Source organism: Dermacentor albipictus, chromosome 4 (assembly GCF_038994185.2).
Source record: "Dermacentor albipictus isolate Rhodes 1998 colony chromosome 4, USDA_Dalb.pri_finalv2, whole genome shotgun sequence".
NCBI classification, from domain to species: domain Eukaryota; kingdom Metazoa; phylum Arthropoda; class Arachnida; order Ixodida; family Ixodidae; genus Dermacentor; species Dermacentor albipictus.
In genome coordinates, this window is record NC_091824.1 from 139,962,473 (window position 1) to 139,990,020 (window position 27,548).

The following is a 27,548-nucleotide window of genomic DNA, read 5'->3' on the forward strand; positions in this document are numbered from 1 at the left end:
GCATTTGTCGCCTTCGTCCAGCATAAAATCCAGTTTCATAAACATAAGAAAAGCTACCGCGCAGACATGCAAAGGCAGTTCAGGGAAACATTCCTGCATAGTGCTTATAAACACGGCTACATTAGATCTCCTTCAATATGTTTTTAAGTATGCTGGGAGACACTTGCCTACACGAGATTCCGTTATTAGCTTTGAACGGGCGCAACTGTGAACGATGTGCAAATGTTTATCATTTGTAAACATTCATAATTATTATTTACACACCGTGAATGGTGTGCAAAATCATAATTGTCATGTTAGGTCATCAGCCATCACTTTCAACGCGCGCGGATTTCTCATCCATCCATCTCTCCGCCCGCCCGGTCCCGCTTTGTCCTGTCCAATTCCATCCATCCATCCATCCATCCATCCATCCATCCATCCATCCATCCATCGCCTTAATCTCTCTTTTTTCCTTTTTCTTAACTGGTTTTGCCCACTTCGTCTGACTCCAAGACTAGTTAATTTCTTTTAACAACACTTACTAATTAATGGTGTGTGAATATGCGAAAAGTTCGAATATTATGTTTTTAATATTCGTATTCTATTCGAAAATATATCTTCGAAAATGTGCGAATATCCGGTTGTATACGAATATCCGATTCAAATCAAACATAATGGTCGCTGTGCGGAAGCAGCCACGGTCCATACGATTTGTTTCTATCTATTCTAAGGATATTTGGGCGATCTCATGCTGAATTTTGTGATAATTTCGTGCTGTTAGCGAAATTTCGCCTCTAAAGCGCACTTAGCCATTGGAGGGCTAACGTTGCGGAAAAGCAGGTTTCCCAGTAGCAAGGGGCACGGGTTTGCGAACATCAAGGGTGCACTTCTTTCTTTCTTTCTTTCTTTCTTTCTTTCTTTCTTTCTTTCTTTCTTTCTTTCTTTCTTTCTTTCTTTCTTTCTTTCTTTCTTTCTTTCTTTCTTTCTTTCTTTCTTTCCTTCTTTCCTTCTTTCTTTCTTTCTTTCATTCATTGTCGCTATCAACTCTGATCTTATTGCTTGACAGCAAATGTGGCGACTGACGCCTTGCTGAGGGTCAAGCCCCTCCGAGTTTACGGGCATTTGACGCGTTATAATAAGGAACAGGCTGGCGAGCACAACTAGTGGGAATTACTAAGTATCCTAAGTTAACATGAGCCAAATACACAATGTTTTAGTATACCAGCGTACTAGTGCAGTTTCTTTAACGCTGATAATGTAATTGCAATGTTCCAACCTAACAAATTAACACAACATACTAATGAATGCATGTGCGTATGATTATTCGATATTCAATTCGATATTCAAAGCAGAGTATTCGTATTCGATTACTTTTATATTCGCATTCACAAATTTTGATTTTCACAACTCCGTGTTACATATGCAGTTAACCTTCTGTGAATGAAAACCGTTAAGAGGCCACGAAATAAATGGGTGATCTTGTTTTTCTGGGAGCGCTGTAGCTGATTTGCGACACAATACTTGAAGTCATCATCGCCGTCGTGGGCAAAGCTCAGCACGCCCAGCCAGGTGCGATTTCATTTTGAACAAAAGAAGACTCAAACACAAATTTGACTTTTGCTTTCTTTTGTTTTAACTCTAATGCAAATCTCAGTTCTATTTCGTTTATCACGTAGCCCTGGTTTCTCTTTCTTTTCTTTACCTCGTCCCTTTCCAGCTTTGAATCGCTTCTCTCTTTCCTTATAGTAGCTAGACTGACTGTTCAACAACACGGACTTCCCCGTCCCATTTCGCACCCGCAGAGTAGGTGGCGAGAAGAATGTACCCCAGGCCGACTTCTCTGCACTCCATATCATTAAAGTTGTTTTTCTTTTCTTTCTCAACACGTTCTACTTCATAGTCCTATATGCTTAAGTCAAATTTAAATACGTAATCATATTGTCACAAGCTGTCATGAACCACGCCTGCCGCGCAAACAACCAGATGAAAGAAAGAAGAGAACGACGTGAGCCAAGCTGCCGCGAGACCGCTCTTCAACAACCGCGCCTATCAACCAGATTCATCTGGTTCTGCATTAAAACACCTCGCGTGTAACATTTGGTTGAGCTGTCCCACGACCTACAACGGAGCCACCAGCACAAGAGCTACGCCGAAGCCGTCGCGCTCAGTCATGGCCACAGAGCAAAATACCCTCACCAGCAGTGCCTCGGCGAGCCCAGTCCCTATCCAGCACTACCGAGAGCCACGCACGTTCTCGGCGAAGGCAGAGGAAGATGTGGATGAGTGGCTAACCCATTACGAAAGGGTAAGCCAATACAATAACTGGAACGCTGCCAGTCAGCTTAGGAACGTTGTTTTCTTCTTTGCCGGCATGGCGTTGGTATGGTACGACAACCACGCGGACATGCTAACTACTTGGACACGCTTCGTTGAGGAAATCAAAAAGTGTTTCGGTGACTCGGACGCAAAGAGGAAACGTGCGGAACTCACATTAGCCCAGAGAGCTCAGGTACCCGGCGAGACTTGCACTACCTACATCGAAGAAATTTTGAAGCTGTGCCGCACCGTCAACCCTCAAATGACAGAGGAAGATAAAGTGGGGCACGTGGTAAAAGGAATAGCGGAAGACGTGTACAATTTCCTCATTGGTAAAGAGAACTTGCACACTGTATCAGAACTGATACGGCACTGCCGTACGTTCGAGGCGCTGAAGACTCGACGAATTACACCAAAGTTTGGACGGCTGGCCAATGTAACGACTGTAGCAAGTGTTGACACGAGTCCTCTGCTCCCAGACCTTTCGTCCGCCATCCGCCAGATAGTCCGCGAGGAGCTCCAGCGACATGACGAACAGGCACGTTATGCGGCGCCTCGTTGCAGCTCCTCCGTTTTCCGAGACACTTTTCGGGAACCCCCTTCGGCTACTTGGAACCACTCGGTGAACGTCGCGGATCTTAACGGCTCCAGAGACGAACCGCATTGCATTCCGACCGAACCACCACGCAATGATTCGCCCCCTCAACGTTTTGATCCACGCCCACGCAACTTTCGTCCACGAAGACTCGCCGCTACCTACGACTTTCAAGGGGAAGAGCCTCGTTACCCTCAACCGATGTCTTCGGCAGATTACTTCAATCCGCATTCTGAAGTTCGCCCTTCGCCAGTGTGTTACTGCTGCGGCATGCCTGGCCATATAGCTAGGTACTGTAGCCGACGCCGAGCAGCAAACTACGGATCGTCAGCGCCGACTACGCGGTCTAGCGGTCGTACACTGCGCACTCAGTGGCCAGGAGACTCCTCTTCAGGAAGCCACTTTCGAGAGGACCGATGCACCGCCCAGGAGACCTAATTGGAGCAGAAAGAACCCGGAACCGCTACCGCTCCCCTGCCTCCGACCGTACTCTGACGCCAACACCAGCCTTCCGAGCCTCCCGATCACCATCCCCTCGGCCGCGATTCACGTCACCATCGCCTCGGCGCCGTTTCGTGTCGCCCCCGCTGGGAAACTAGCCAGCGCGGCCGATGGAGGTGAGGTCGCTGGAAAATATGTGCTGCCGACTCAACTGCCTCCAACTATTTTCATGCTAAAGAATAAGGTTCATGTACTGATTGATGGGGTCTCCACAATGGCTTTAGTCGACACGGGAGCAACTGTCTCGGTCATGAGTGTGGGGTTTAAAGGCCTTCTGGGACGCAAGGTTATGTTTCGTTGGGACCAGTGCACAAGATTCCGTGGAGTCAGTGGTGAAGCATTATACCCGGTTGGTGTGTGTAACGTGGATGTGTCTTTGGGTGGGAAAGTTTTTAATGCAGAGTTTACTGTTCTTCCTCGCTCCTCGCATGACGTGATTCTGGGGATTGACTTTTTGCAGTTGTGTGGTGCGAATGTTGATTGCCGGACGGGAGAACTCAGTGTCGACACCAGTGTTTCACCTGTGCTCTTTGAAGGTGAAGCTTGCCCGGAGAGTGTGCTGTGCGTGTCTGAGGATAAAGTTGTGCCCGCCTTATCCGCGATGCGTGTTGCCGTCGCCTGTTCATCTCCGACTCCTATCTCGTTCGATGCTGCAGTGGAACCTGTACATCGGAACTGCCTCAAGAAAAACGTATTAGTTCCGCACTGCGTGGTCTCAGTGACCAATGGATGCGCGGGGCTGTGGGCGCTAAACTGTTCCACTGAAGCGGCAGTGCTACCTCAAGGCCTAAAGATCTAAGGCCTAAACTCCCCGATGAAGGAGCAACCAGTGTCTCGAGCTCCGGGAGCTCGAAGATACTTTCCATGATTGATAAGTCACTCAGCAATAATGAGCGTCAAGTTTTGATGGCCCTGCTTACGAAACATACCTCGGTATTCGACTTTGCGCAGCACAATAGACCGCCATCAATTCCTGCGTCCAGAACTCATCACCGCATCAACACAGGAGCCGCCCAGCCAATCCGACAAAAACCCTATCGTGTATCCCCATCAGAACGCAAGATAATCAGTGATCAGGTCCAAGAAATGCTATGCAAAGGCGTCATTCGAGAATCATCTAGTCCTTGGGCAGCCCCCGTAATATTGGTGAAGAAGAAAGACGGTACGTGGCGGTTCTGTGTTGATTACCGTCGCCTAAACGCCGTTACTAAGAAAGATGTATATCCGCTCCCCAGAATTGATGACGCCATCGACTGTCTCTTTGCGGCATCTTACTTTCCCTCAATCGATTTACGGTCAGGTTACTGGCAAATTCCTTTCTGCTGCGGCCAGCTCGTGTTCGAGCTGTCCCTGCGCGCCAAACGCACCGTTGACCCGTGCAGCAACTTCCTGGACTACACCTGCTATGACCGAGACCCACTCGAAGGCGCCAAGCAAGAGCAGCTCCTCACACAGGTACACAGGTAACGCCGCGTGCCTCCGAAAGAAAAAGAAATCAATACACGTAGATACAACGCAACGTTGGAATCTGAATGAGGCGAAACTTGTTTGATTTAGCAAGGTAGCATCAGCGGCGGACGAGACGACCTCGTCGCCTGTTGCTATTAGCTGTCTGCGTCGCGAGGACAATGTCAATGTGTGACGCGCCGTGACGGGAGGAAATAGAGAGGAAAATTAAGAAAAAAAAATTTGTGCCGAGCCCGTTGAAATCGCTGTTCCATGTGCTGGAGCTTCAGTCCCCCCCAAGCATCGCATTCTTTCAGACCAACTGTCTCCAAACTCCATGATGCGAAATAAAATGACTAAATGAATTAGAGGTGCACCCATAGAGAAGCACGACACGTATCTAAATTAAGTTTGAAGCTTTACGTTCCTTGAGTCACAGTGGCACATCCATTCTGGAGGATTCGCCAAGAATGGGTTCATGTCCAGTTGCACATTCCCATTGCCCGAAGTTTTCCGTTCAGGCACATAGTCGGTGGCACATAGGCAGTGACCCAAATAATCTACTAAGCCAGACACCATACAGCGGCAGGTTGTCTATTCGGGCACATGCATACCCAGTGCCCCAAGTTGCTTATTTGTATGCAAGAATGTAGCAAAGCCAAAGAAAGGTTTGCTTAATAAAAATATGAACAAAGGAAATCGCAGTTCTGCACATTGTGAGAAACGGCGATAGCGATCATTTGCTTTTAGAGAGACGCGCAGCTGTTAATCCGCATTTTCAAACAATTACTACAGGGTACCCTGGCGGTAGTGTCCGTGGGAGCTGCAAGGGAATGGTTGAGCCAGAATATGATTGATGGGCAGTACGTAGGTTCATCTGAACTTTGTCTTTCTGGCTACAAACGCCCCTTCTGGGCTTTCAAACACCTTTCAATCACTTTAATATCGCTTTCAATAGCTGCTCATTTTCTTGGTTGACTGATGTTAAGTGTTACTCTGATGGCTCTAAAGATTACTTTCGTACATATTTTGAACGCTGCCGTAAGCAAGCTACTAGACCTATAATTATTCCATTCTGTAACCTCTCCATTCTCGCGAATTATTATTCGAGCATTCTTCCAAGTTTCTTTACTCAAAAGACGCCAAATATGAATTAATGTCAACATAATATCAGTCGATAAGAATGAAGACGCCATACATAGATGTACGAATTGGAGAGGATCGGTACGCGTTCGATTTCACATGAGAAACGCTTCTGTGTATCATTTAATGCTCGAGTTGCAAAGCACGCATAAGCAAAGCGGTTTTAAGTATATGTCGAAGAGTAAAGGCGACAGCGGCTAAATGCGAGAGTAAATGCGAGAGTAAAGGCAAGAGTAAATAAAGCTTTTGATCGTGTCAGTCACTCCTACTTATTTTCTCTTCTGGAGCATGCCAATGGTGGCTCCGTTGTGCTTAAAGACCTTAGCCTTTGCTACACATGTTGTACTACTCGTTTAGTTATTAATGGCCATTTCTCCGAACCCGTTTCTATTTACTCATCCGTAAAACAAGGATGCTTGATGTCCCCACAGCTATTCGCCATTTACCTGGAACCGCTATGCTTAAGCGTAATTCAGTCGACTTACATCCTTGGCTTCAATATACTGGGTAATGATGTAAAAGTCTTAGCTGATGCAGATGATCAAGCGCTCTTCTGCAAGGATAAGACCAGTGTTGAAAAGGTAGCATCGACAATAAAGGAATTTGGCAGCGTACCACGAGCCCCAATGAACTCCTCGAAAGGTTTAGGCTTGTGGTTTGGCTCATGGTGCTATACACCAGAACAGTTTGCAGGCGTTAAGTGGACTGATGTCTCGCCAAAGTATCTTGGCGTGCGGCTAGACGCATATAAATTAAGCGCTGTTGTGCCATTACCACAAGCCCGGATTCCGAATCTGCAAGATGCGGAATCTATCCTGCGAGCGCCCTAATTCTCTCTTCACAAGTCAAGATGCTGAGCCGTCAGGCAGCGGTGTCCTGCTGCGGGAGAAGCCTCGGCGAGCCGCATGTTTGGACGTGTCAGCGTGTGCCAGACAGCCCGGCGCCGCACCTCCCTTTGCCTGGAGGTCACCGCGCGCGCGAACTTTGAACCGGGTGGCCAGCGCGGTCGCTGGTTGGACCCCTCGGACGACCGTCGTGTGCTGACTTTGTATTGGGCCGTTTGAGTGACAATGGTTCCTCGGGGATTATAAAAGCAGCGACACGCGCCTGAAAAACAGGATCCGCCGACCCACCGGGAGAGAGTGTCGCTCCCGACTGGGGTGAGATGTGTCACGCGTTTTCGCCGGACGCCGTCGTGCGGGAACAGTCGCGTTTGTGTGAGCTCTCGGCCCCCGTGCCGATCCGATCTTGTCCTGTACAATGACCTGTATATAATGTATAAAATCCCTTTCGTTATTCTCATCGACGCCTGGCTCGGAGTCTTCGCTACCAACGCTCTGTCACGAAACGGGTGACGAGCGCTACGGGACCACAAAGTCGTAATAGTGGTGCAGCGGTGCAAGTTCGTAACACTGGTGGCACCGGTTGGGTGTCGTAACACTGGATGGCAGCTACGGGATTGACCGGCATCAGCTACCTCGGCGCGGTGAGTGCCTGAAGTTTACCTCAAACACCAGACTTTCTCTGACACAGGTTATAGTAGCTCAGGGATTGACTTGGTGTTGCATTGTGTTTAACCTTGTGTGTTTCAAGCCTAGTAAGAGTGTTTTGAAAACCAGGGGATGCTGAGAGGGTAAACCGGGCAGTGTGTGAAATACTTGCATATGTCTTACTAGTAGTGTTATAGTAGCGTACGGCAGGTATATTCAAAAAGGGTAAACAGCAGGAGGACAGTGTGAACGATGGAGAAGTACAAGGTGAAGGAACTTCTCGAAATTTGTGAGGAGTTGGGCATTGAGTTGGGCTCAACCAAAAGAACGAATGCGATCCTTGAGGTCATGAGGACTGGGGACGTAACGGCTGAGGAAGCCGCAGAGGCCTGGGCGGATATCAATGAACGTCGGGAAAGGGAGGAGAAGGAACGTTGCGAGCAGGAAAGGAAGGAAAATGAACGTCGGGAAAGGGAGGAGAAGGAACGTTGCGAGCAGGAAAGGAGAGAACAGAAACGTCGCGAAGAGGAGAGGGAGCGACGTGAGCATGAGCTTAAAATGAAAGAGTTGGAGACCCGAAATAACTCGCTGGCGCCTAGTCTCACTTCTAATGTTCCAAGAATACGCGATCAACTTCCACCCTTTGTCGTCGGAGAGGATATGGCCAAATACCTCGTGAAATTTGAGCACGTGTGCGAACGGAATAGCATTGAGCGATCCCTTTGGGCACAGAATCTGTTAGCCTTGCTTCCTGGGGAGGCATCAGACGTAATAACTTGCTTATCGAAAGAGGCGTTTGAGAGCTACAGTGATGTGAAGGAAGCGCTACTGCGGAAGTACAAATTGTCGCCCGAAGCTTTCCGGCAGAGGTTCCGGTATGCAAAAAAGGGCAAGGAGTCGAATGTTGACTTCGCGTTTCGTCTAAAAGCCGACCTGGTGGAATGGCTGAAGGGCGAAGAGGTTTACGACGACCGTGACAAAATCGTCGAATGCATCGCGTTGGAGCAGTTCTACCGTTGCATTGATGAGGATGTCATGCTCTGGCTGCAAGATAGGCTAAAGGAGGTTAAGCTAAACAAGGCAGCAGAGTTAGCGGAAGAGTATTACACCCGCCGCAGCTTGCACAGCAAGGCAGTGCGCATAGAAAAAGCAGATAGAAGAGATGGGTTTTACGGGAAGCCCGACGAACGGAAGGAAATCACGCGTCGCGAGTTTCGGGAAGACGAGTCCCTTCCCAAAGAAACTGTAAGGGATGGACAGAATGCATCTCAGAATGATGACGATGGTCCGAAACAGCGAAACGAAATGACGCGTTCTTTTGAAAAACGGAAACCGTTAACCTGCTACAATTGCAAAAAGCAAGGGCACATTGCTGCAAGCTGCCCAGAGAGAATTGCTTTTGCAACGATACAGGAAACTCGCAAAAACATACGTCTATTGGAGCCCTATGTGCAGGAAATTAAGGTAAACGGCAAGAAGTGCCGAGCACTGCGGGACTCTGCAGCAACTATGGACGTTGTTCACCCGTCTTTCGTCTCCTCGAGTGATTTTACGGGAGAGTGCGTTAGGATACGGCAAGTGGCCGAGAAGGAGAGTGTCTGTTTACCGATCTCAACGGTTATCATTGAAGGAGAGTTTGGGAAACTTAACACCGAAGCCGCTGTGTCAACCGCCCTCCCGGAGCAATTTTCCTACCTCTTCTCAAATAGCTCGGAGCAGCTGCTGAGGGATCACGGCAAATCATTCTTTGCCGACGTGGCGTACATGGCCCCCACGCGATCCAAAGCGCGCCCGCTGTCGAGGGAACTTGACTTAGCGTCGGTGAGCGAACAGCGGTGCGGTACAGGGACCGATCAGGGTAACTTGAGTGGCGAGCAGTCACGGGAGAGGCAGAGCTCGGAGGCTGGCCTAGGCGAGCGGGTCCTGGAGGTGAGTGGGAGTGACGCGTGCAGTGCTAGCCGCGATATAGACGCGACGCCGCAATTAGGCGACGCGGGCTCCACACTCGCTCCGGTTTCCGCCAGCTGGCAGGAGCAGGCTGCAGTTGAAAGGGAAACTCGGATTCGCGAGCAACAGGAAGATTGTTCACTAGCCGATCTGAGGAAGAGTGTCAAACGGGGGGTGAAAAAAAAGGGGGTTTCATTTGGCAAGGAATCTGGCTTATTGTACCGCCGCTACACGGATAAGCAGGGTCGCAAATATAAGCAGCTTCGGATTCCGCGAAAATATCGCCGGGAAAAATGAATGACCTCATTTGCTTCCTCAGTAGTATGTTTTCGGTCCAAGTGATTTCAAGGGGACCATTCCATTTGTAATTATTATTGCTGATAATTAATTGTTTCTTGTCTATTTTGTTGTGTTGTTAATTTGAAAACTGGTTGTTTGAGCCTTGTGTACTAGATCGTACACCTGCCTCTTGTTGCAGCGGGAGCAAAAAGAGGGATAGCAATTTAGTTAGGTTGATTTGAATTATGGCCTTGTCTGGTGTTTGACGGGAGACAGAGGGCACTTGTTCGTGTTGGGTGTTGCCTTTTGCCGGTCGGTTTTGCAAGCTGCAGAACGACCAAGCGGGACCAGTGGCGAGAAGCAAGGTCTTAGGAACGACCCGAGCGGAGCTGGTCAAGGTGCCTTGGCGACGATGCGGTGAGCAGAGCTCCTGTCCTGGCGAGTTGGACCTGGGCACGTGAAGTTACCTGGCGTCCCGACACTGGACGTGAACTTGGACGAGCCTGACGAACGTGCGCGCCCGGCATCCGAGCCACGTGGAGGCAGCTCGTCTTCCCGGCGCCTTATCTGAGGGCGGGGATGCTGTTGTGCCATTACCACAAGCCCGGATTCCGAATCTGCAAGATGCGGAATCTATCCTGCGAGCGCCCTAATTCTCTCTTCACAAGTCAAGATGCTGAGCCGTCAGGCAGCGGTGTCCTGTTGCGGGAGAAGCCTCGGCGAGCCGCATGTTTGGACGTGTCAGCGTGTGCCAGACAGCCCGGCGCCGCACCTCCCTTTGCCTGGAGGTCACCGCGCGCGCGAACTTTGAACCGGGTGGCCAACGCGGTCGCTGGTTGGACCCCTCGGACGACCGTCGTGTGCTGACTTTGTATTGGGCCGTTTGAGTGACAATGGTTCCTCGGGGATTATAAAAGCAGCGACACGCGCCTGAAAAACAGGATCCGCCGACCCACCGGGAGAGAGTGTCGCTCCCGACTGGGGTGAGATGTGTCACGCGTTTTCGCCGGACGCCGTCGTGCGGGAACAGTCGCGTTTGTGTGAGCTCTCGGCCCCAGTGCCGATCCGATCTTGTCCTGTACAATGACCTGTATATAATGTATAAAATCCCTTTCGTTATTCTCATCGACGCCTGGCTCGGAGTCTTCGCTACCAACGCTCTGTCACGAAACGGGTGACGAGCGCTACGGGACCACAAAGTCGTAATAGTGGTGCAGCGGTGCAAGTTCGTAACACTGGTGGCACCGGTTGGGTGTCGTAACAGCGCACACTATTGGAAAGAACGGGTTTCGGTTCTGCAAAGTTACGCCCAGACATTCGCTCCACACCGACTCTCCATTTTTGAAAAGGCCGAAGCCTGCAATAAGTTCTTGGCAACAAAAATTTACTATGTATTGCAAGGTTTCGATTGTGCCAGGCTGTACATCCAACGCTTTCACCAAATATTTGCTACCTTCGCATGGTCTTCAACTTTTGAGCCCATGAGGCGAGACAATATTTTTAGGCCTGTTAGTAAAGATGGGCTGGGCTTAGTACATCTTTATGTGCGGCAAATAGTGTCTCGTTTCTTCTTTTTTCGCGATACTTTACATCCCATAATTCAGTAATTCATGGAAATTGCACTTGTTAATGCGTTACCTGATTTAGTTGTTTCTTCAAATCTTTCTTCGCGTTTATGCTTGTGGGGAGTTCATGCAAGAAGTTTAATTGGCGGTTCGTTTCCTGACAGTTCGGTTTTCCACTGAATACTTGTTCTCTGTGTCGCGCAAAGCGTTATACAAAGATTTACTGTCCATGCTATCTCCGCCTCCATTTTACCCATCACTATACAGTAAATGGCCAGGCCACGATATATTAAAGCGAGTTCGCAAACTGTATTAACCCCTTGCTGCAAAACATTCTTTTATAAACTTCATATAGTGAAAATCCCGCTAAAACATGGCTACAGAAGAAGGGTATCTTTGTCTCTTAATTATGTTAACTCTCCATTTTGTGATGTGCCAGAGACAATTGAACACTGTTTCTTTAGCTGCACCGACGCCATCCTATTTTGGGATGTCCTGAACCACGGCCGATCCGTTGATGAAACAGGATATTGAGGCAGGTTAAGCATCGGAACGCAGGTGCGGCAGTATAAAAGCGACTCGGCATTTTGTGTACGCTGCGCGGGGAGAGTCTAACGTTGAGTGTACTGGCAACCATAAGCGAGTGCGAAAAGAAATCGGCCCGAGAATTCCTAGGCTGATTTGAACTGAGGCACTACGCGACGTATACGTGTAGCGAGCTCAAACAGGGCACCCAAGACGACAGAGAAGGACAATTTCTCTGTCGATTAGCGTGCCCCGTTTCAGCAACACATCGCTTCAGTTAAGTTCGTAATCTCATCGGAACGGAAGGAACTTAGGTACTATCGACCAGCAAAATCTGCCATTCTATCAATGACTTGCACGTTTAATGTGTATCGCTCGCATCGGGCACGCGCACAAAGAGCATGGCTCTTCACATTCCAGCTTTTAAATTTCACGCAATATTTTCACGAAGATGCAAATTGCTGCTTTGCATGTAGTTCAACAGACAGTGCACCAACTTCGAACTATTCACAATTTAAAGACAATGCTGCTTTTGCCGAAACACTCCACGACACGGACGAAAACAGCGGAGCGCATGGGGAGTAACTGTTGTCGTTCGTCCTTCCGTTGCACACTTTCCGACCAGGGACTAAACACTTACTCTCCGAAATTTGCACACGACAAGCACATTCATGCAGCTACTCCCTTGAGGGACGAAAGCGCCCTTTCCAGGACTAATAAACTGCCCAGTTACTCCTGTTTTCCCTGAGATTTTTATTAGAGTGTATACCAGTCCGCTTGCGATCCGCAGCGACTCAGCGATTGTATTTTCTCCGCTTGCAGGTGGTGCATCCGACTCTACAAGGTATTCTGCAAATGCCGGCAAGCGATGTGCTACGTGTCTACTACCTCAGCTGCCTAAAGGTTTTTTCGAAGGGAACGTCGAACACTGAGGGAGCCGTCAACGCTGTCGCCGACATGTTCTCTAGCTGGGACGGCGGAGCCGAGTTTCGAGTAGTCGACATCGCCGGTATATTAGAGATCAAGTTCGGAGTGTCGCTCGCTTTCACCCTCCTACTCGACCTTAAAGCCGATGGGTGCGCCTGCATGGCCGAGCTTCACCGAGGGAGTGAAATCGCGGGGGAATTTCGGAACGCCGAAGACGAAGAAACGCGCGCCTCCGTCGAGCGTTCGCTTCTGACCCTCGGCGAACGCTTCGGAGTTAAACTGACGCGCAGAGATATTGTAGAGTTCCAACTGTTGCTGTCTCAGGCGAACCAGGACAACGATGAGACGGAGCCGCTGACCGGTGGATGCGACGTGCTCGGCCAGCTCTTCCCGAGAGCATCGCTCGATAAGTGGCGGCTTCACGTGGACGACGTCTGCTCATGCCGCTGCAGCGACAACATGGCCGTCACGGTCAACGACGCGAGTGCCATCCGGACGCTCTTCGACATCCTCGAGTCCCCGCGCTTTCACGCACATTCATCAACGCACCTCATCGTCGAAACCGCGGTTGCCCTGTTCGAAAGAGAGTTCCTGTTGGACAGCGTCCCGGGCAGAGGCACCGCGCTATGGACTGATTTCTGCGACTCCTCCACCGGTGGTCTCTTCGAGCTGTGGGAGCTGGTGTTCCAGCAGCAGCTCACCAACAAGGAAAAGGACGACGCACTCCGCTCCCTCTACGACTCCATCTCCGGAGCGGTCATCGCGGACGCCACTGACGTATTCGCGAGTCCTGAAGACGCCAAGCAAGCAAGCGCTCTGATCTCACGACTGCGGTTGCTCTTGCCCACGCAGGCGTCCCACTGGTACCAAATATTCCTGCCGAACCTGACGGAAGACTATTGCGCCAACGTCATCGCCATCGGAGCGTTCCGGCGAAAGACCACCCTACATGACTTCAACCAGGTTGTCGGCTGGATGTGGTTGTCGCACACGGTAGACGACATGCAAGCGAACCGTCGCGGCGACCTCATCGCAGTCTCGCCCGCCATGTACGCAAATATGAGGTTCGAAGCTCTCCAAGAAACCTATGTCAACGCGGCTCTTGTGGGCGTCCAGATTGCCAGTATCCTATGGCAGGCCCTGTTCAGGCACCGCGGTTGGAGCAACGCGGTTTCTCAACAGCTCGAGCGACACGCTCACTGCATCGGCGATCACGTGGAAGACGAGGACCCCACCTATGTCCAGCACCCGCTGCTGTCGCTGCGGTCGACACTGCGTGCAGTAGCGGGCGCAGGATGGCACCGGCCGGTCAAAATGTGGGGCTTCTGGAAGCTGTCGCCCAGCCAGCTCTTCTACATGCTGTTCTATAGGCAGTACGTGTGTATCAACAGTGTCCACGACAAGCTTTACGAGGAGCGGGCACGGAGCACACGTTTCATGCGGCGTGTGCTGGACTTCTGCAAAGCGTTTCAGTGTGTTCCACTGCCGATAGATGCCGCGGCAGGGTGCATACACGACCGGTCGATCTCAATCCTGCCCGCGTGACGACATGTAAGCTCAGCCTGTAATACAGGACACGGCGCTGTATGGACATTCGCAGGTGCCCAATACTCGCGTCATTTGAACGCTTCGATGCCAGTTCATTCTTTGCGGTCTGAGCATATGGCTCAGGTGGAAAAGCGAGACTTGAAAGGAAGTGCTAGGCCATGCCGAGGAACTGATAATTTATGTCATTTCTTGAGGCAAATGATATAACGATTATTGATTTTTCCCTGCACTTTTCCTATGACATGGGAGGGGAACTGAAACCGTATGCCATGACAAGCGCTTAATATTTTATGCATGTATATAAGATATGCCACATGCCGCACGTCACCAAAACTTTTTGGCGGCGTGAACAGCGAAGACCTGCATCGAACCAGCAGCAATGCGCACAGATTTTCTTGTCAATGTTTTTAATTTTAGTTGTCGCCAGCCCAAATTCGCGATAACCGCTAGATATGCTTAAACCGAATTGGAGCGAAAAAGATCGACTGGGTAAGTAGAGAGGCTAGAGATTTATTAGCCTATCCAATTGCGTGGCACACCTTATCACAGATTTCCTGTTCCGAGTAAATCATCTTTCCTTGGGAACACGTGGGAAGTCTTCTTTCGCGCACAGTTTAGTGCACGAAACTTTACGTGCAGATATCTCGTGTTTGTAAACGAGAGCGCTATCACGTCTCAAGTGCGCATGCGCATGGACAGAACTCGCCTGCAGCTCTTTATTCTGAAGCCTTTTGAACTGGTGACGTCAATTAACTACTTAAGCAGTGTGCTTTCACAAAGAGTAAGACCACCAAAAGGCAACATAACCACTGGAAACAAAAGTAGGCAATGTTAGTGCCCGGGAACGGTAGGCAAATTATTGTGGATGAGGCCAGTAACCCCTCATCTAGGCACAGACGTTCAATACGAGATTAGAAGGTCGGTTAAGCTCTTGACTACTACTTTCGACAGTTGAGGCTGGATGTGCTTTGACCATTGTATGCTTACTTATATTTGATTTCCTTTGCTTTTCTTTTTCATTTTTTTTTTCCTTCCTGCCTACAGTATCAGATGCTTTATATTTTGGTCGCGAATGCACAGGCGGCTGCAGTATGGTTGTACCAACATGCACTACTCCTTACGTCCTGCCTCTGTCGTAAGATCTGCAGTGTTCTCAATTTTTTTTATGAATAGCGTTTAATGATTTGTTTTAGGCTTTTCGGATTTTTATTCGTGCAGAACTAGTAGTACTGTGCAATGCGATGTCTGCACGCGAGCACAGAATACGAATTTAATATATCATAGATGTGGGCTGACATTTTCTTGTCAATTTTGTTCGTTTGTTTTCACATGCTTCACGTAGCAGCATGTATTGAAAAAAATATTCGCAAGGCATAGTGGCACTGTGCGGCTTAACCGTGTTTTAGCTTACCTAAATACTGCACGTTTACTGCATCAGGTCGGTTAAGTCTTGCACGGGAATTGCAAGACTGGGCTGGTTTCACGCAAGACTATGCTCTTAAGTGTACAACAGAATTACATGATGCTGTACATACTTGGCGCGACTGTAAAGCAATACGATATTATAGTAAAATGCTAATTTTAAGAGCTTGTTTACGATTGTTGTATATACACCAATAAATCAAAAGACGAAACATTTCTTTGCCGACAGCGACGGCAAGAATTCCCTTGCAGTGTCTATACAATTTTTATCGCAATATAAAATGATACACGTGCTCCAGATCTCTCATGTTCGATATAATGCACGGGAACATATGGGTGATGGGTTACAGTGGCCTCATTGTGCGTGCATAGCAAACATAGCAAACAATGCATATACGAAATGATTCGGCACCTACAGCCTAAAACACTGGACAAACTCCAATCCCTTTTCAATAGCATGTGGGTGGCGGGGTATATTCCACCATCCTGGAAAGAAGCTATAGTCATCCCCGTTTTTAAACAAGGGAAAGCCCCAGCAGCTACAGGCCAATAGCGCTTGCAAGCTCTCTGTGCAAATTTTTCGAAGAAATGCTCATTCATTATTAAAATGATAATGATTATTATGAAAAAATGCTTATTCAGCTTCCTAAACAGTCACAACAAAATAGACCCCCTTCAATGCGGTTTCCGAGAGGGAAGGTCGACAATAGACCACCTTGTGCGCATTGAGGCAAACATTAGAGATGCATTCCTTCATAAGCAGTTTTTCCTTTCAGTATTTCTAGACCTAGAGAAAGCGTACCACACGACATGACGATTTGGGATCCACCGCGATCGTTCCGCCATGAGCGTCCGTGGGAACATGTTAAACGCCATTGAAAGCTACCTGTCTAACCGCACTTCTCTCGTAAAATTTGGTAACCCTTTATCTAAATAATTCACCCAAGAAACTGGTGTTCCGCAAGGGGGCGTACTTGGCTACACACTATTTATTGTAAAAATGAACAGCCTGCATACAGTCGTTCCACGCGCAATGTCTTATTCCGTTTATGTTGACGATGTACAAGTAAGTTTCAAATCATGCAATATTGCTATTTGCGAACAAGTACAGCTTGGTACAAACAAATTATCTCAATGAGCGGATGAGAACGGCTTCAAAATAAACACCCAAAAAGGTACCTGCGTATTATTCTCAAACAAGAGACCGGTAGCACCACTGCATAGTATTACAATCAAAGGGAGACCAACTCTCTGTGAGCAGCAAACATAAAGTCCTGGGAATCACTTTAGACTCAAAGCTCACATTTATTCCCCATATTGAAAATCTGAAAATAAAATGTCTGAAAACAATGAACTTTTTAAAGCTGCTGTCACACGCTACATGGGGTAGTGATCGAAAGTGCCCTCTGAACATATGCAACAGTCTTTTCCGCTCCCGCCTTGATATTTTTGTAATACCCTAAGTCCCCGAAAGACATTACATAAAGGGGGGGGGGGGGAGGGGGGATACAATTCACACATGATATGCCAGCACAATAAAAACAGCTGGAGACAACAATCAAGCACGGAGCAATACTTTATAATTCTACAACACCAAGTGGATTAAAAATTCTACAAGCAAGGCCTCGGAGAAGATAACCTCGTGAGATTGGTACATGCGTTCGTAATGTGTCGGTTTACTTACGTCGCGGCCATGCACAACTGGCAAAAAGATCGGAGCGGATAAGCTCAATGCAGCGAGCTCTCGACCTCCCCATATACACTCCCACGGAACGCTTAATTCAACTTGGCATGCATAACACACTAGAGGAAATAGCGGAAGCACAGGAGGGGGCCCAGTTCGTCAGGCTATCTACCACACAAGCTGGAAGACACATCTTACAGGAGCTGGGCATTCCCCCCCCCCCCCCCAGAGTAATCAAAACAAAGTTCCGCAGCATCCCTCGAGAGCAGCGGGACCGCATCACTGTCGGCCGATCCCACGAAACGTCCATCCAGAACACAACGTGGGAAGACGTCTCCTCCTCCTCCTCCTCTGAGGAGGAGGAGGAGGAGGAGGAACTTTATTATTGCAGAAACCATTTCGCGGTTTATTCCTGGGTGGTTCCCTCTAACAGGGCTCCACTGGCGATCGCGACTCGCCGGGCCTGGTCAAGGGTCGCCAGTTGGCTTCCCAGGTCCAGTTCGGAGAGTCTCGCCTCGAAGACCACGTAGTGAGTGTGTGTGTTGTGACTCGTGGTGAAATTGCGACGCCCGGACGGTCAGTACATTCGTGTGTTATGTGCGCGAGTGTCGCTGTGTGGTTGCTACACCAAGGATACGTCCGGCACGTATAACTGTCTGGGGAGATTGCGTGTAGACGAGACAAGTGTGGGTATGTGTTAGTTTGCAGGCGGCGCCAGTCCCTTGCCTGGAGTTTATTGACAGCTTTGTGTGGGGAAGCGTATTGCGTTCTTCCGAGACATTGGTCCTGTAGTATTTGTTGACCTGTCGTTAATAACTCGTGGGTCGCTCGTCGGTCTGTCGGGGGTTGAAGAACGGTGTGGTCTCTTGGAAAACGCTCGTGAACGGGCTTCGAACAGTTTCGCAGACGCAGCGCGCTACGCCGACGGACACGCCTTCGCTGTAGTTAGCGTAAATCATGAAAGGTAAATAACGAAGCAATCTCGATTCGGACGACGTCCTCTGAAATCGCAGAGCAGGCTGCAATAGCGATGGCCTTATGTGACGACAAGAGGACATCAATCTACAGTGACTCGATATCAGCTGTTCGGGCATTTGTCAAAGGAACCAGATCCGAGCTGGCCCTAGGGATATTAGAAAGCAAAGAGATCAAGCCACACACATTGATCTGGTTTCCAGTCCACATGGGACAGATCGAGGGTGCCCCACCCAACATCAATGAGTCGGCACACGGAGCTGCGCGAGGGATCGTTGACCACATGGCTACTGGGCAGCGTGACGCCGGGCGTACTGACAATCGGGACTCTCCTTCCTCGTACACCGAAATTACTAAGCACTTTTACTTGGCTCGGAGGATCTACTCCCTCCCACATTGCAAACTCCATAGACCTCAGGCTTTGACACTAAGGCTTCTACAGACGGGGGCATACCCAAACCCCCTACTTCTTCACAAGATGTACCCCGAAATTCAGACGACAAATGCATGTGCACTATGCAATGACTTAGCGAACTTACCTCACATGCTCTGGCGATGTCCCGCGTTAGGCGGCGATGAAAGCAACACTTCTTCATGCTGGGATGCTGCCCTAAACAGCCCCAACCTCGAAGAACAGTTATGGGCTGTCCAACGGGCCCGCGACACGGCGGAGAGGCTCGGCCTCTCTGTCCCGACGTGGGAGCGGTCCGCTGCGCGCTGGGGCGCGCCCTAAAGGACCCTAATAAAGTTTTTCATCAATCCATCCATCCGTCCACCCTCTGGGCATCCGTCTCGCTACCAGTACCTTCAAGACAAGTCCAATCCAGACCCTCTACGTAGAGTCAAATCAGTGGTCACTGCATCTGCAGCGCGCATATAGCAGTTCTACGTATGTTCTGCTCATATGTTACTCGCCGAAAATCCGACCGACCTAACTGTATTCACGGGTACGCACTGAACTGCATCGCGGTTATTAATATTTATCGCGAGAATCGGATCTCGTGGGCATCATGAAGCGGCAGGCCTAAGCGACGAAGCCGTTTGTTAGTAGTTTTGTCCTTTCGGCGAATTTGGAGCGATCCCACAGCACATGCGGTGGGTCGCCTTTAACGAGCCATTCAACACATTATGAGGCGACCGGGCGGGAAGATTCCGAGCTTCATTACGGTCATGTTCGAGCAACCCTGCATGACTTGTCCTCTTTTTCTTCCATTACGATTTATGAACTCTTATCTATTTCTATATATATATATATATATATATATATAGCCGCTTCTCGGTTCACTCCCTATTTATCGGTATGCTCAATAGCCTGAAAATCATCATCATCATCATTACCAACATCGTAACTTTTTCTGTCAAGCGAGCCGCAAGAAGAAGCGACCACGAGCTGCTCTCGCTAATAGCGCCACGAGCGATTCTCTCGCAAGGACGGCGCCGAGGGATGACCGACACCGACCCTGGACCAGCGCTCCGGACGCAGGCCCACGCTGAACACCCACGCGGCGGCTACAAGACGCTATTCGGCCCCGTTCCGCCGCAGTTCGTATGCTGGGCGGTGATCCTGGCCACCGCGCTAGGCCTAACTTTGTGGGCGCTGCGCCACGCGCTTCACGGTGAATCGGACGAGCCACCTCCGCTGCCGTCGACGCCGGGTTTCTGCTGCGAGAAGCTCGTCGTCGAGATGTACCGGCGCACCAACCGCACCGTGGACGCATGCAACAACTCCCTGGACCACGCCTGCTATCACCCAGATGGACTCGCTGAAGCCAACACTGAGCTATTCCATGCGGAGGTATGCGAGCGCTGCATAACATTAGAGAAAGTCAGCCGGCACAATATCTCGAAAGAAAAAGAGTTCCAGTTTCGAAGAACCGATTGCGAGCATAGGAGTTGTCCTGGCCGTTAGACTTGTAAACATTCGCTTACTCACTTAATTAACAAAGATTGAATATGTAAGCGTGAGCGACCGAGGACGCAGGAAGAAACAGGCACAGCGCTGTCTTTGTGTGTCTGCTTCTTTCTACGTCCTCGTTCAGTCGCTCTTGCACACTCTATCGTGGATCCAGACCAACTAGCCCGTCAACGTGTTTTAACTAAATTAGCAAGCGCGGTGTCACGCGCACGCAGTTAAACATGAACACATCTCCCTTGATGAGCATGGAAACTCGGTGTCGAAATGCTGGCCTGAGGAATCACGGAAGCAGCAAACGAATTGACCTTCGAGCAGCTCCCGCTTCAACGCGAACGAAACGTCGAAAGCACAGCGCATACGAAGCTACCGGCACTACGCGCACTCTGCAAACATCGCAGATCGTTTTGAAGATGAGGCCCTTGCGGGCGCGCACTTTGGCCACGTCGCAGATTGCTTTCAAGACACACGAGGGCCGGCAAGGCGTCCCTACGACGCTTGTGAAAGGCGTCTACTACGGCGTCCGCCATTCGCGTGCCCAACGCCGTAGTAGACGCCGCGGCTGTCTTCGCTCTGTACGAAACGGCGGGCGAGGAGGACATCGAGGCACCCTAGCAGTCGCCCGAGACGCTTCGTGCCGGCGTTTCCTGCTCCCGCACGCGAGATTGAACCGCGTTTGCCGGGTCACCATCGAAGACTTTCGCTCGCACATACAGCATACGGAGCAGGGCGGCGGTTTTATCGCCCTTGGACTTTATACGGAACATCACGGCGTTGGGGACGCCAGAAATGCGCCTGGAGTGTCCATATAATGTCTATCGCAAGAAAATGTGGCCCGCAGTTCACAGAAATTATCTAGGCATGCGCGCGTAGTTTCTTGCAACTGAGGCCGCGAAGTTCGTGAAAATCGGCACAAGTAAATGCAAACATCGTGGCATTATTTAGTATAGATTGGCAGCATTGGCCTCCGCGTGCCGACGGTTCACGCCGATCTTGAATGCGTACACCCCGCGGCACGCTCCGGGTTCGGTGGCCCGAACCATCGGAACGCCCTGGATCCGGCTGTGGTTCCAGCACTGGTTCCCCGCTGCCCCTGTGCAGATACTGCGCCGCCCGCTTTACTGTAACATCAGATGCTTTCCAGAGACTTCCGTGGGCAGGTATTTTTATTTTCACATGCAAAATGATCTAATAGGATCAAATCAAACTAGGTAAAAAGCAGGTCGGTTAGACCTAGGGGCATTTAGAAATAAGCTGGTCGGTACCAGCCCAGCCCTCCTTGGCGGCCGGCAGAATAACTGCGCCTTAATAAAAGTGCCTTGCCTGTCTGCGTGACCGACATTTGGCGGAGAAAAATAAAATATGACATCTTTATCAAATCCATTCACATCGCATATTTCGGACGCGTATTCACGTGTCTGAGATACCTTTTACGTGTGTCTAACGCTTCGCTGCTCTCAGGGTGTTGATAGATGCACTATGACTTTGTTGCTATGCGATAATGTTTGGAAATAACAAACTGCTGTCGCTTGAAACAAAGGCAGTGCAATATACGTTGTAGCTCCACGGAAGGCTCTTTAGCATGGCAGTGCACCGTGTATCATTGTCCAAAAATGAGTACTTTTCCTGCTTTCATTTCGGCTGCTTAACAATGCTGAAAAGCATCTATAGTGTTATTCGTAGTGAAATGCGTCCTCAAGGTACAGTTCCGAATTCTCCTTGTGTTGCAACTAAGGCTGTACAAATTTCGTACTAACTGTGCAACTCCAATGTCATATGACAAACGCTTCTACCCGCATTTGCTTAAGATTGTTCCGCAGCGACTCAGCGATAGCATTCGCTCTGCTTGCAGGTCTTGTATCCGACACTGCAGGGAACCTTACGAACGCCTGCAAGCGACGTCCTACACGCTTACTACCTCAGCTGCTTATTTGTTCTCGTAAAGGGACTGTCACCCACAAAGGAAGCCGTCAACGATGTCGCCGACATGTTCTCCAGGTGGAGTGGCGGAACCGATTTTCCAGTAGTCGACACCGCCGGTATACTGGAGATCAAGTACGGAATATCGCTCACTTTCCGCCTAAAAGTGAACCTTAAGACTAACAAAGGGCCCTTCAACACGATAGTCTCCCAAACGCCTGAATATGGAAAGTTTGGGAACATCCGGTGGAAACCGACTAGCACCCTCATCGACCACTCAATATCGGTCGTCAGCCAGCGCCTTGGAGTTAACGTGACGCGCAAAAGCTTCTCGGATTTACGACTCCGGCTGTACCACGCGAGCCTGGTGACCGATAAAAGAGAACCGTTACATGGCGGGTTTGACGTGCTCGGCCAGCTATTCCCGAGAGCATCACTCGATGAGTGGCGGCTTCACATGAACGACGTCTGCTCGTACCGCTGCAGCGACACCATGACAGTCACGGTAAATCACGCGAGTGTCATCCGGACGGTCTTCGACATACTCGACTCACCATATTTCCACGCGACATCACTAGCCTTCCTCATCGCCGGAACCACGGCTGCCCTTTTCGAAAAAGGGTTCCTGTTAGACAGCACAGCGGAAAAAGGCACCGCGCTATGGACCGAGTTCTGTGACACCGACACCAGTCACCTCTTCGAATTGTGGGACCTGGTATCAGTGCACCAGTTCACGAACCAAGAGAGAGACGACACACTCCGCTCCCTCTACGACTCCATCTCCGCGGCAGTCATCGCGGACGCCACCGACATATTCGCGAGTCCCGAAGACGCCAAGGAGGCGAGTGCCTTGATCTCGCGACTGCGGTTGCTCTTGCCCACGCAGCTGTCGCACTGGTACCAGATTTTCCTGCCGAACCTGACGGAAGACTATTGCGCCAACGTCATCGCCGTCCGAGCTTTTCAGCGCAAGACGCTGCTGCACGCCGACGCCCGCGGTCTCGGTGTTCTGAGTTGGACGCGCTTAAGGGGCTTGGCTGCGTACGCCTTACTCCTGGAGGACGCCATCGTGTTATCACCCTTCCTGTACGCAGATATCAGGGCCGAAGCCCGCCGCGAGACATACATCACTGCGGCGCTGGTGGGTGTCCAGCTGGCGTCTACTCTCTGGCAGGCCATCTTCGAGCACCCAGGCTGGAGCAAGGCGGTGTCGAAAGTGCTTAACGGTCACGTGGACTGTATACAGGGTCAAGTCGGCCGCGAGAGAGAGAGAGAAAACTTTTATTTTTACGCCAGCGTCCGGCGCTCAACCCTGGTCGGTCAGCTACCAGTCCTCACCCAACACGTCTCTGACGTGCCGGATAAGCACCGGCAGGAGAATGTGAGTTGCATGGGGTGGTGGAGTGAGCCAGTCCGTCCATGACCGTGGCTTGATGTTAGTGGGAATGATGGAGAGGGCTGACTGCAGTTTGGGTTGAGTGTGAGGGCAATGCCATAGGCAATGCTCTAGGGACGGATATTCCATGCAGTTCGGGCATTTCGGTGGCCCAGGTAGGCCTTGAATATAGTGACGGAAAAGAGGAGTCACTATTGAGTTTGTTTGAAGTCTTCGGAGAATAGCGCTGTCCTCTCGCGAGAGGTTAGCAGGGGGAGTAATAAAGGTGTCGGCATTCGCGCGAAGTTGCTTTAAAAGTGATGTGCGCTCCTTGTGCAAAGTCTTTCTGTGTTCCCTTGGGTTAAATTCGGATGGCCATAGGCACGGGGGACCCGGAAAACTAACTACGCGGGTGAGCTCATGAGCTCGGGAGTTCCCCCCCATGCCTTGGTGCCCAGGTATCCACTGCAAGGTAACACAGAGCAAAGGGTGTGCATCCAAGTGACATTGAAGTAGGCTGTGTATATGCTCAGGTAGCAAGTTGTCGCGAAACATGCGGCATGCATCTTGGCTATCGGTGCGAATTAAGATGCGTTGGGTAGGATGATGAGGCCGGGTGACTGCTTCGAGAATAGCAAGAGCCTCTGCGTCGGATGGGTCGGGGACTCCTATGTGTGCGTTAACATGCTCGTAGTCAGGGCCGACTACTGCAGTTAGACATCTACCCTCCGAGTGACTAGCGTCCGTATAATAATACGTAGTGTCTGGAAGTGGGTTTTCCCTATTTATTCGTTTGACTAACTGGGAGCGGCGAGCTTCGTGTTTGTGTGGCTGCATATGTTGTGGTATGGGTAGGACCGTGAATCTGGGTAGTGAGTCCCATGGTGGTGAATACAGCGGTGGAAAAGGCGGTAGGGCACCTGTCTGGTATCCCTGATGTTCGAGCAGTTTGCGCCCTTGTGGGGATGTTTGAAGCCTTTGAATTTGCGCTTGTCTGCAAATTGTAATGCGTTCATCAAGCGTGTTGAAAAGCCCAGTGGCGGCCACAAGGTCGTTGGCGGCGAATCGGGGTACTCCTAATGCTAATCTCGTATATTTGCGGAGCGCCGTTTCTAATTTGGAGTGCTGGGTCTTAGTGAGAGATTGATATGGAAGTTGGTAGAGCACACGGGAGTAGACAAGCGCTTCAATAATCCTTCGAAGTTCTTGCTCCTTTAGTCCTCTGTGTTTACGTGTTACTCTAGATAACATGTGGTATATCTGGTTTAGTTGTCGGATCGTTTTTTCCAACCATACTTCAGCTCTACCGTCATCCTGAAGGATGAAGCCCAGTATTTTGATGTTAGATCGGCGCGGTATTTCATTGTGTTCGATATGGAGACTGATGCTTTGGCGCTGCTCTTCGGCGCGGCGGCCTATTTGATTAGTTACTACTATGTACTCAGATTTTGTTGGAGAACACTTAAGCCCAATACCGTTAACGTATTCGTGAATGGTATCTAAGCCTGACTGGATGGTGTGCTCCTGTTCACCTAGGGACCCCTTGCAACACCATATAGTAATATCGTCTGCATAAATATTGTGTTCGAGTAGTGCGATGGAAGAGAGCCGGGCAGGCAGATCGAGCAAAGCAATATTGAAGAGGGTGGGTGATAGGATTGAGCCTTGAGGGACTCCTACACTCAGAGGGTATGGCGCTGACAGCTCTCCATTGATTTGAATTTGTATAGAGCGACCGGTAAGAAAATCTTTAATATAATAGTAGAGGCGGGCGCCGGTTCGTAAGGTCAAGAGGTTCTTGAGGATAGCGGAGTGTTTCACGTGGTCGAACGCCTTGTGTATATCTACACCTGCGATTACTCTGGTTTGTACGAGACTGTGATTTTGATACACATCTTCCGAGATACGAAGCATGGTATCCTGAGTGCTAACATGTGATCTAAAGCCTGTCATTGTGTAAGGAAAAGCACTGCTGTTTTCTAAGTGCCAGTTTAGCCGGTTAAGGGCCATGCGTTCCATCAGTTTGCTTACACACGACGTTAAAGATATAGGACGTAGGTTTGTAATACAGTTGGCCGGTTTGCCGGGTTTCGGGATTGGTATTATTATTGCCGTTTTCCATTCCTCTGGAAGGATTCCGGATTCCCAAATATTGTTGATGTATTCTAAAAGTTGTTCTAACTGAGAAGAGGGTAAGTTACGAAGTGTACTATAAGTAATCCCATCTTTGCCAGGCGTTGTGTTTCGTTTCAGCGAAGATAGAGCCGTGTGTAGCTCAGCTAAAGTAAACAGGCTGTTTATGCCTGTTGTACTCTCTTCCAGTGACTCAGTTGGGTAATCCGGAAGTTGTTCTGCATTTTGGTCCAAGGGATAGAACGTCTGACGAATTTCATCAGTTATTTCTTCGCGTGTCTGGCCAGAGCTCATCATTATCTTGTCCATGGTGTGTCGTGGTTTTCCTTGGCCCAAAAGTGATCTTAAGATATTCCACACTCTCGCAGTATGTAGGCGGCCGTTGAGCTTGTCACATGTTTCTAACCAGTTCTCGGTGCAAAGTTTTTGCGCGTATTCTTGTGCTTCTAGTGTAATTTGCTCAATAAGTTTGCGAAGGCTATGATTCTGTTTATGTTTCTTCCAGTTCTGCACTATCCTGTGTCTTTTATCCCATAAGTTAAGCAGATGAGAGTCTATGTGTGGGTTTTCAGCAGTACGCGCAATCATTTTGGTGTATTTTTTCCTCGTCTCGCTAATATACTTCACCCATGAATGTAGGTCCGGCTGTTCGTCGGCCCTGTCTAGGTCTGATCGGAATCGGTGCCAGTCAGTAAGTTGTGTTCTAGAATCTGCGTTAGCAAGGCGAGCCTTAGAGCGAGGAATACTTAGAGTAACTTCAATGATGTAATGGTCACTTCCAAGACTTTCGTGAAGATTCGCCCAAGTTACATTCCCTATTCCGCGGTGCCAGCTTAAATCGGGGTTAGAGTCACGTTCGACGCTGTTTCCTTGGCGCGTGGGCTCGGTTGTGTCATTGAGAAACGTATACTTGTTATCTTGCATTTTCCTTTCGAGGCGCTGCCCTGCTTTAGTTGTGCGCTGGTAGCCCCATGATATGTTATGTGTATTGAAATCCCCAGCTATAATGATGTCTTTGTCCTTATGTAGCTTTGTGTACGTGTCCAACCATTTCAGAGAAGGACAGTCGAGCCTTGGGACCCAGTATGTATTGATAATTAGAACGTCACGGCTGCCGAAGCGGCACTGGACAGTAACGTGCTCCTGAATCGAATTGTTTATAGAATCAGTATCGATTTGTATAGCTGGAATATGTTTGGCCACGTATGTTACAGTGGTAATGGGAACAGTCACACCCTGTGGAGCTCTTTTGTCTCGCTTAGTAATACTTCCTTGGGTAAAGTGTTCATAGCCCGGTAATGATATAAGTCCGCAAGCTTCTTGAATTAAAATGATATCTGGTTTCTGCGCTTCTCGGCAGATGAATTGTTGTAAGAGAGCCTTCTTCCTTCGAAGGCTCCTGCAATTCCATTGCCATATTACTAAAGGTCGATTAGTGCCTGCCATATTACAGATTTGCCGAGCCGGAGGGCTCATCGACCTTGGACTGCGTGGATGTCTGTGCACGCGCGAATATTTGCGCGTTGGCTACTAGCTGTTGAACGACGACATCAGTGCGTGCAATTTCTTGTTTTAGATATTGCATTTCAGCCTGTACCGTGCGAATTACTGCAACTTCATTCGCGAGGCTGTCTAGTTTAGCTGTTAAAAGCTGGACTGCTCTTTCAAGGCGCTGCATGCTTGTTTGGTCCGGCATGTGCGATGGTGTTGTAGATGGCGTCATAGGGCGCTGAAGAGCTTGAGAGTACGAGTAATGAAGGACTGGAGTCCGTAAAATAGAACGGGTTGACTGTGAAGTGTTAGGTGAGGATTGTGAGGAATTAGTAGGGAGGTTAGGACGGACTGGCTCACCGTTATCAGAGG

General features: G+C 49.6%; 3 protein-coding genes across 4 annotated transcripts in view; 2 read left to right on the forward strand and 1 right to left on the reverse strand.

Moving 5' to 3' along the window:
• LOC139059353 (methanethiol oxidase-like) overlaps positions 1–27,548 on the reverse strand; it is a 423,146-nt gene that overhangs the window by 248,395 nt on the left and 147,203 nt on the right. The gene's annotated exons all lie outside the window — the stretch shown is intronic.
• On the forward strand, positions 3,696–14,484 carry LOC139059351 (uncharacterized). Its single transcript, XM_070537641.1, has 2 exons — positions 3,696–4,849; positions 12,612–14,484. Exons 1-2 carry the CDS (start codon positions 4,259–4,261, stop codon positions 14,259–14,261), a joined length of 2,241 nt encoding a protein of 746 aa, XP_070393742.1. The 5' UTR covers positions 3,696–4,258; the 3' UTR covers positions 14,262–14,484.
• LOC139059461 (uncharacterized) lies at positions 19,790–24,057 on the forward strand. Its single transcript, XM_070537890.1, has 3 exons — positions 19,790–20,140; positions 22,110–23,415; positions 24,011–24,057. Exons 1-3 carry the CDS (start codon positions 19,790–19,792, stop codon positions 24,055–24,057), a joined length of 1,704 nt encoding a protein of 567 aa, XP_070393991.1.

What these genes read in the sequence shown, in the direction of transcription:
- LOC139059351 (XM_070537641.1), top strand. Translation starts at nt 4,259, where the DNA reads ATGATTGATAAGTCACTCAGCAATAATGAGCGTCAAGTTTTGATGGCC. An exon ending in AAGAGCAGCTCCTCACACAG is followed by an intron (nt 4,850 to 12,611) that starts GTACACAGGTAA and finishes CTCCGCTTGCAG; the next exon opens with GTGGTGCATCCGACTCTACA.
- LOC139059461 (XM_070537890.1), top strand. Translation starts at nt 19,790, where the DNA reads ATGACCGACACCGACCCTGGACCAGCGCTCCGGACGCAGGCCCACGCT. An exon ending in CTGAGCTATTCCATGCGGAG is followed by an intron (nt 20,141 to 22,109) that starts GTATGCGAGCGC and finishes CTCTGCTTGCAG; the next exon opens with GTCTTGTATCCGACACTGCA. An exon ending in GCTTAACGGTCACGTGGACT is followed by an intron (nt 23,416 to 24,010) that starts GTATACAGGGTC and finishes CTTGGTGCCCAG; the next exon opens with GTATCCACTGCAAGGTAACA.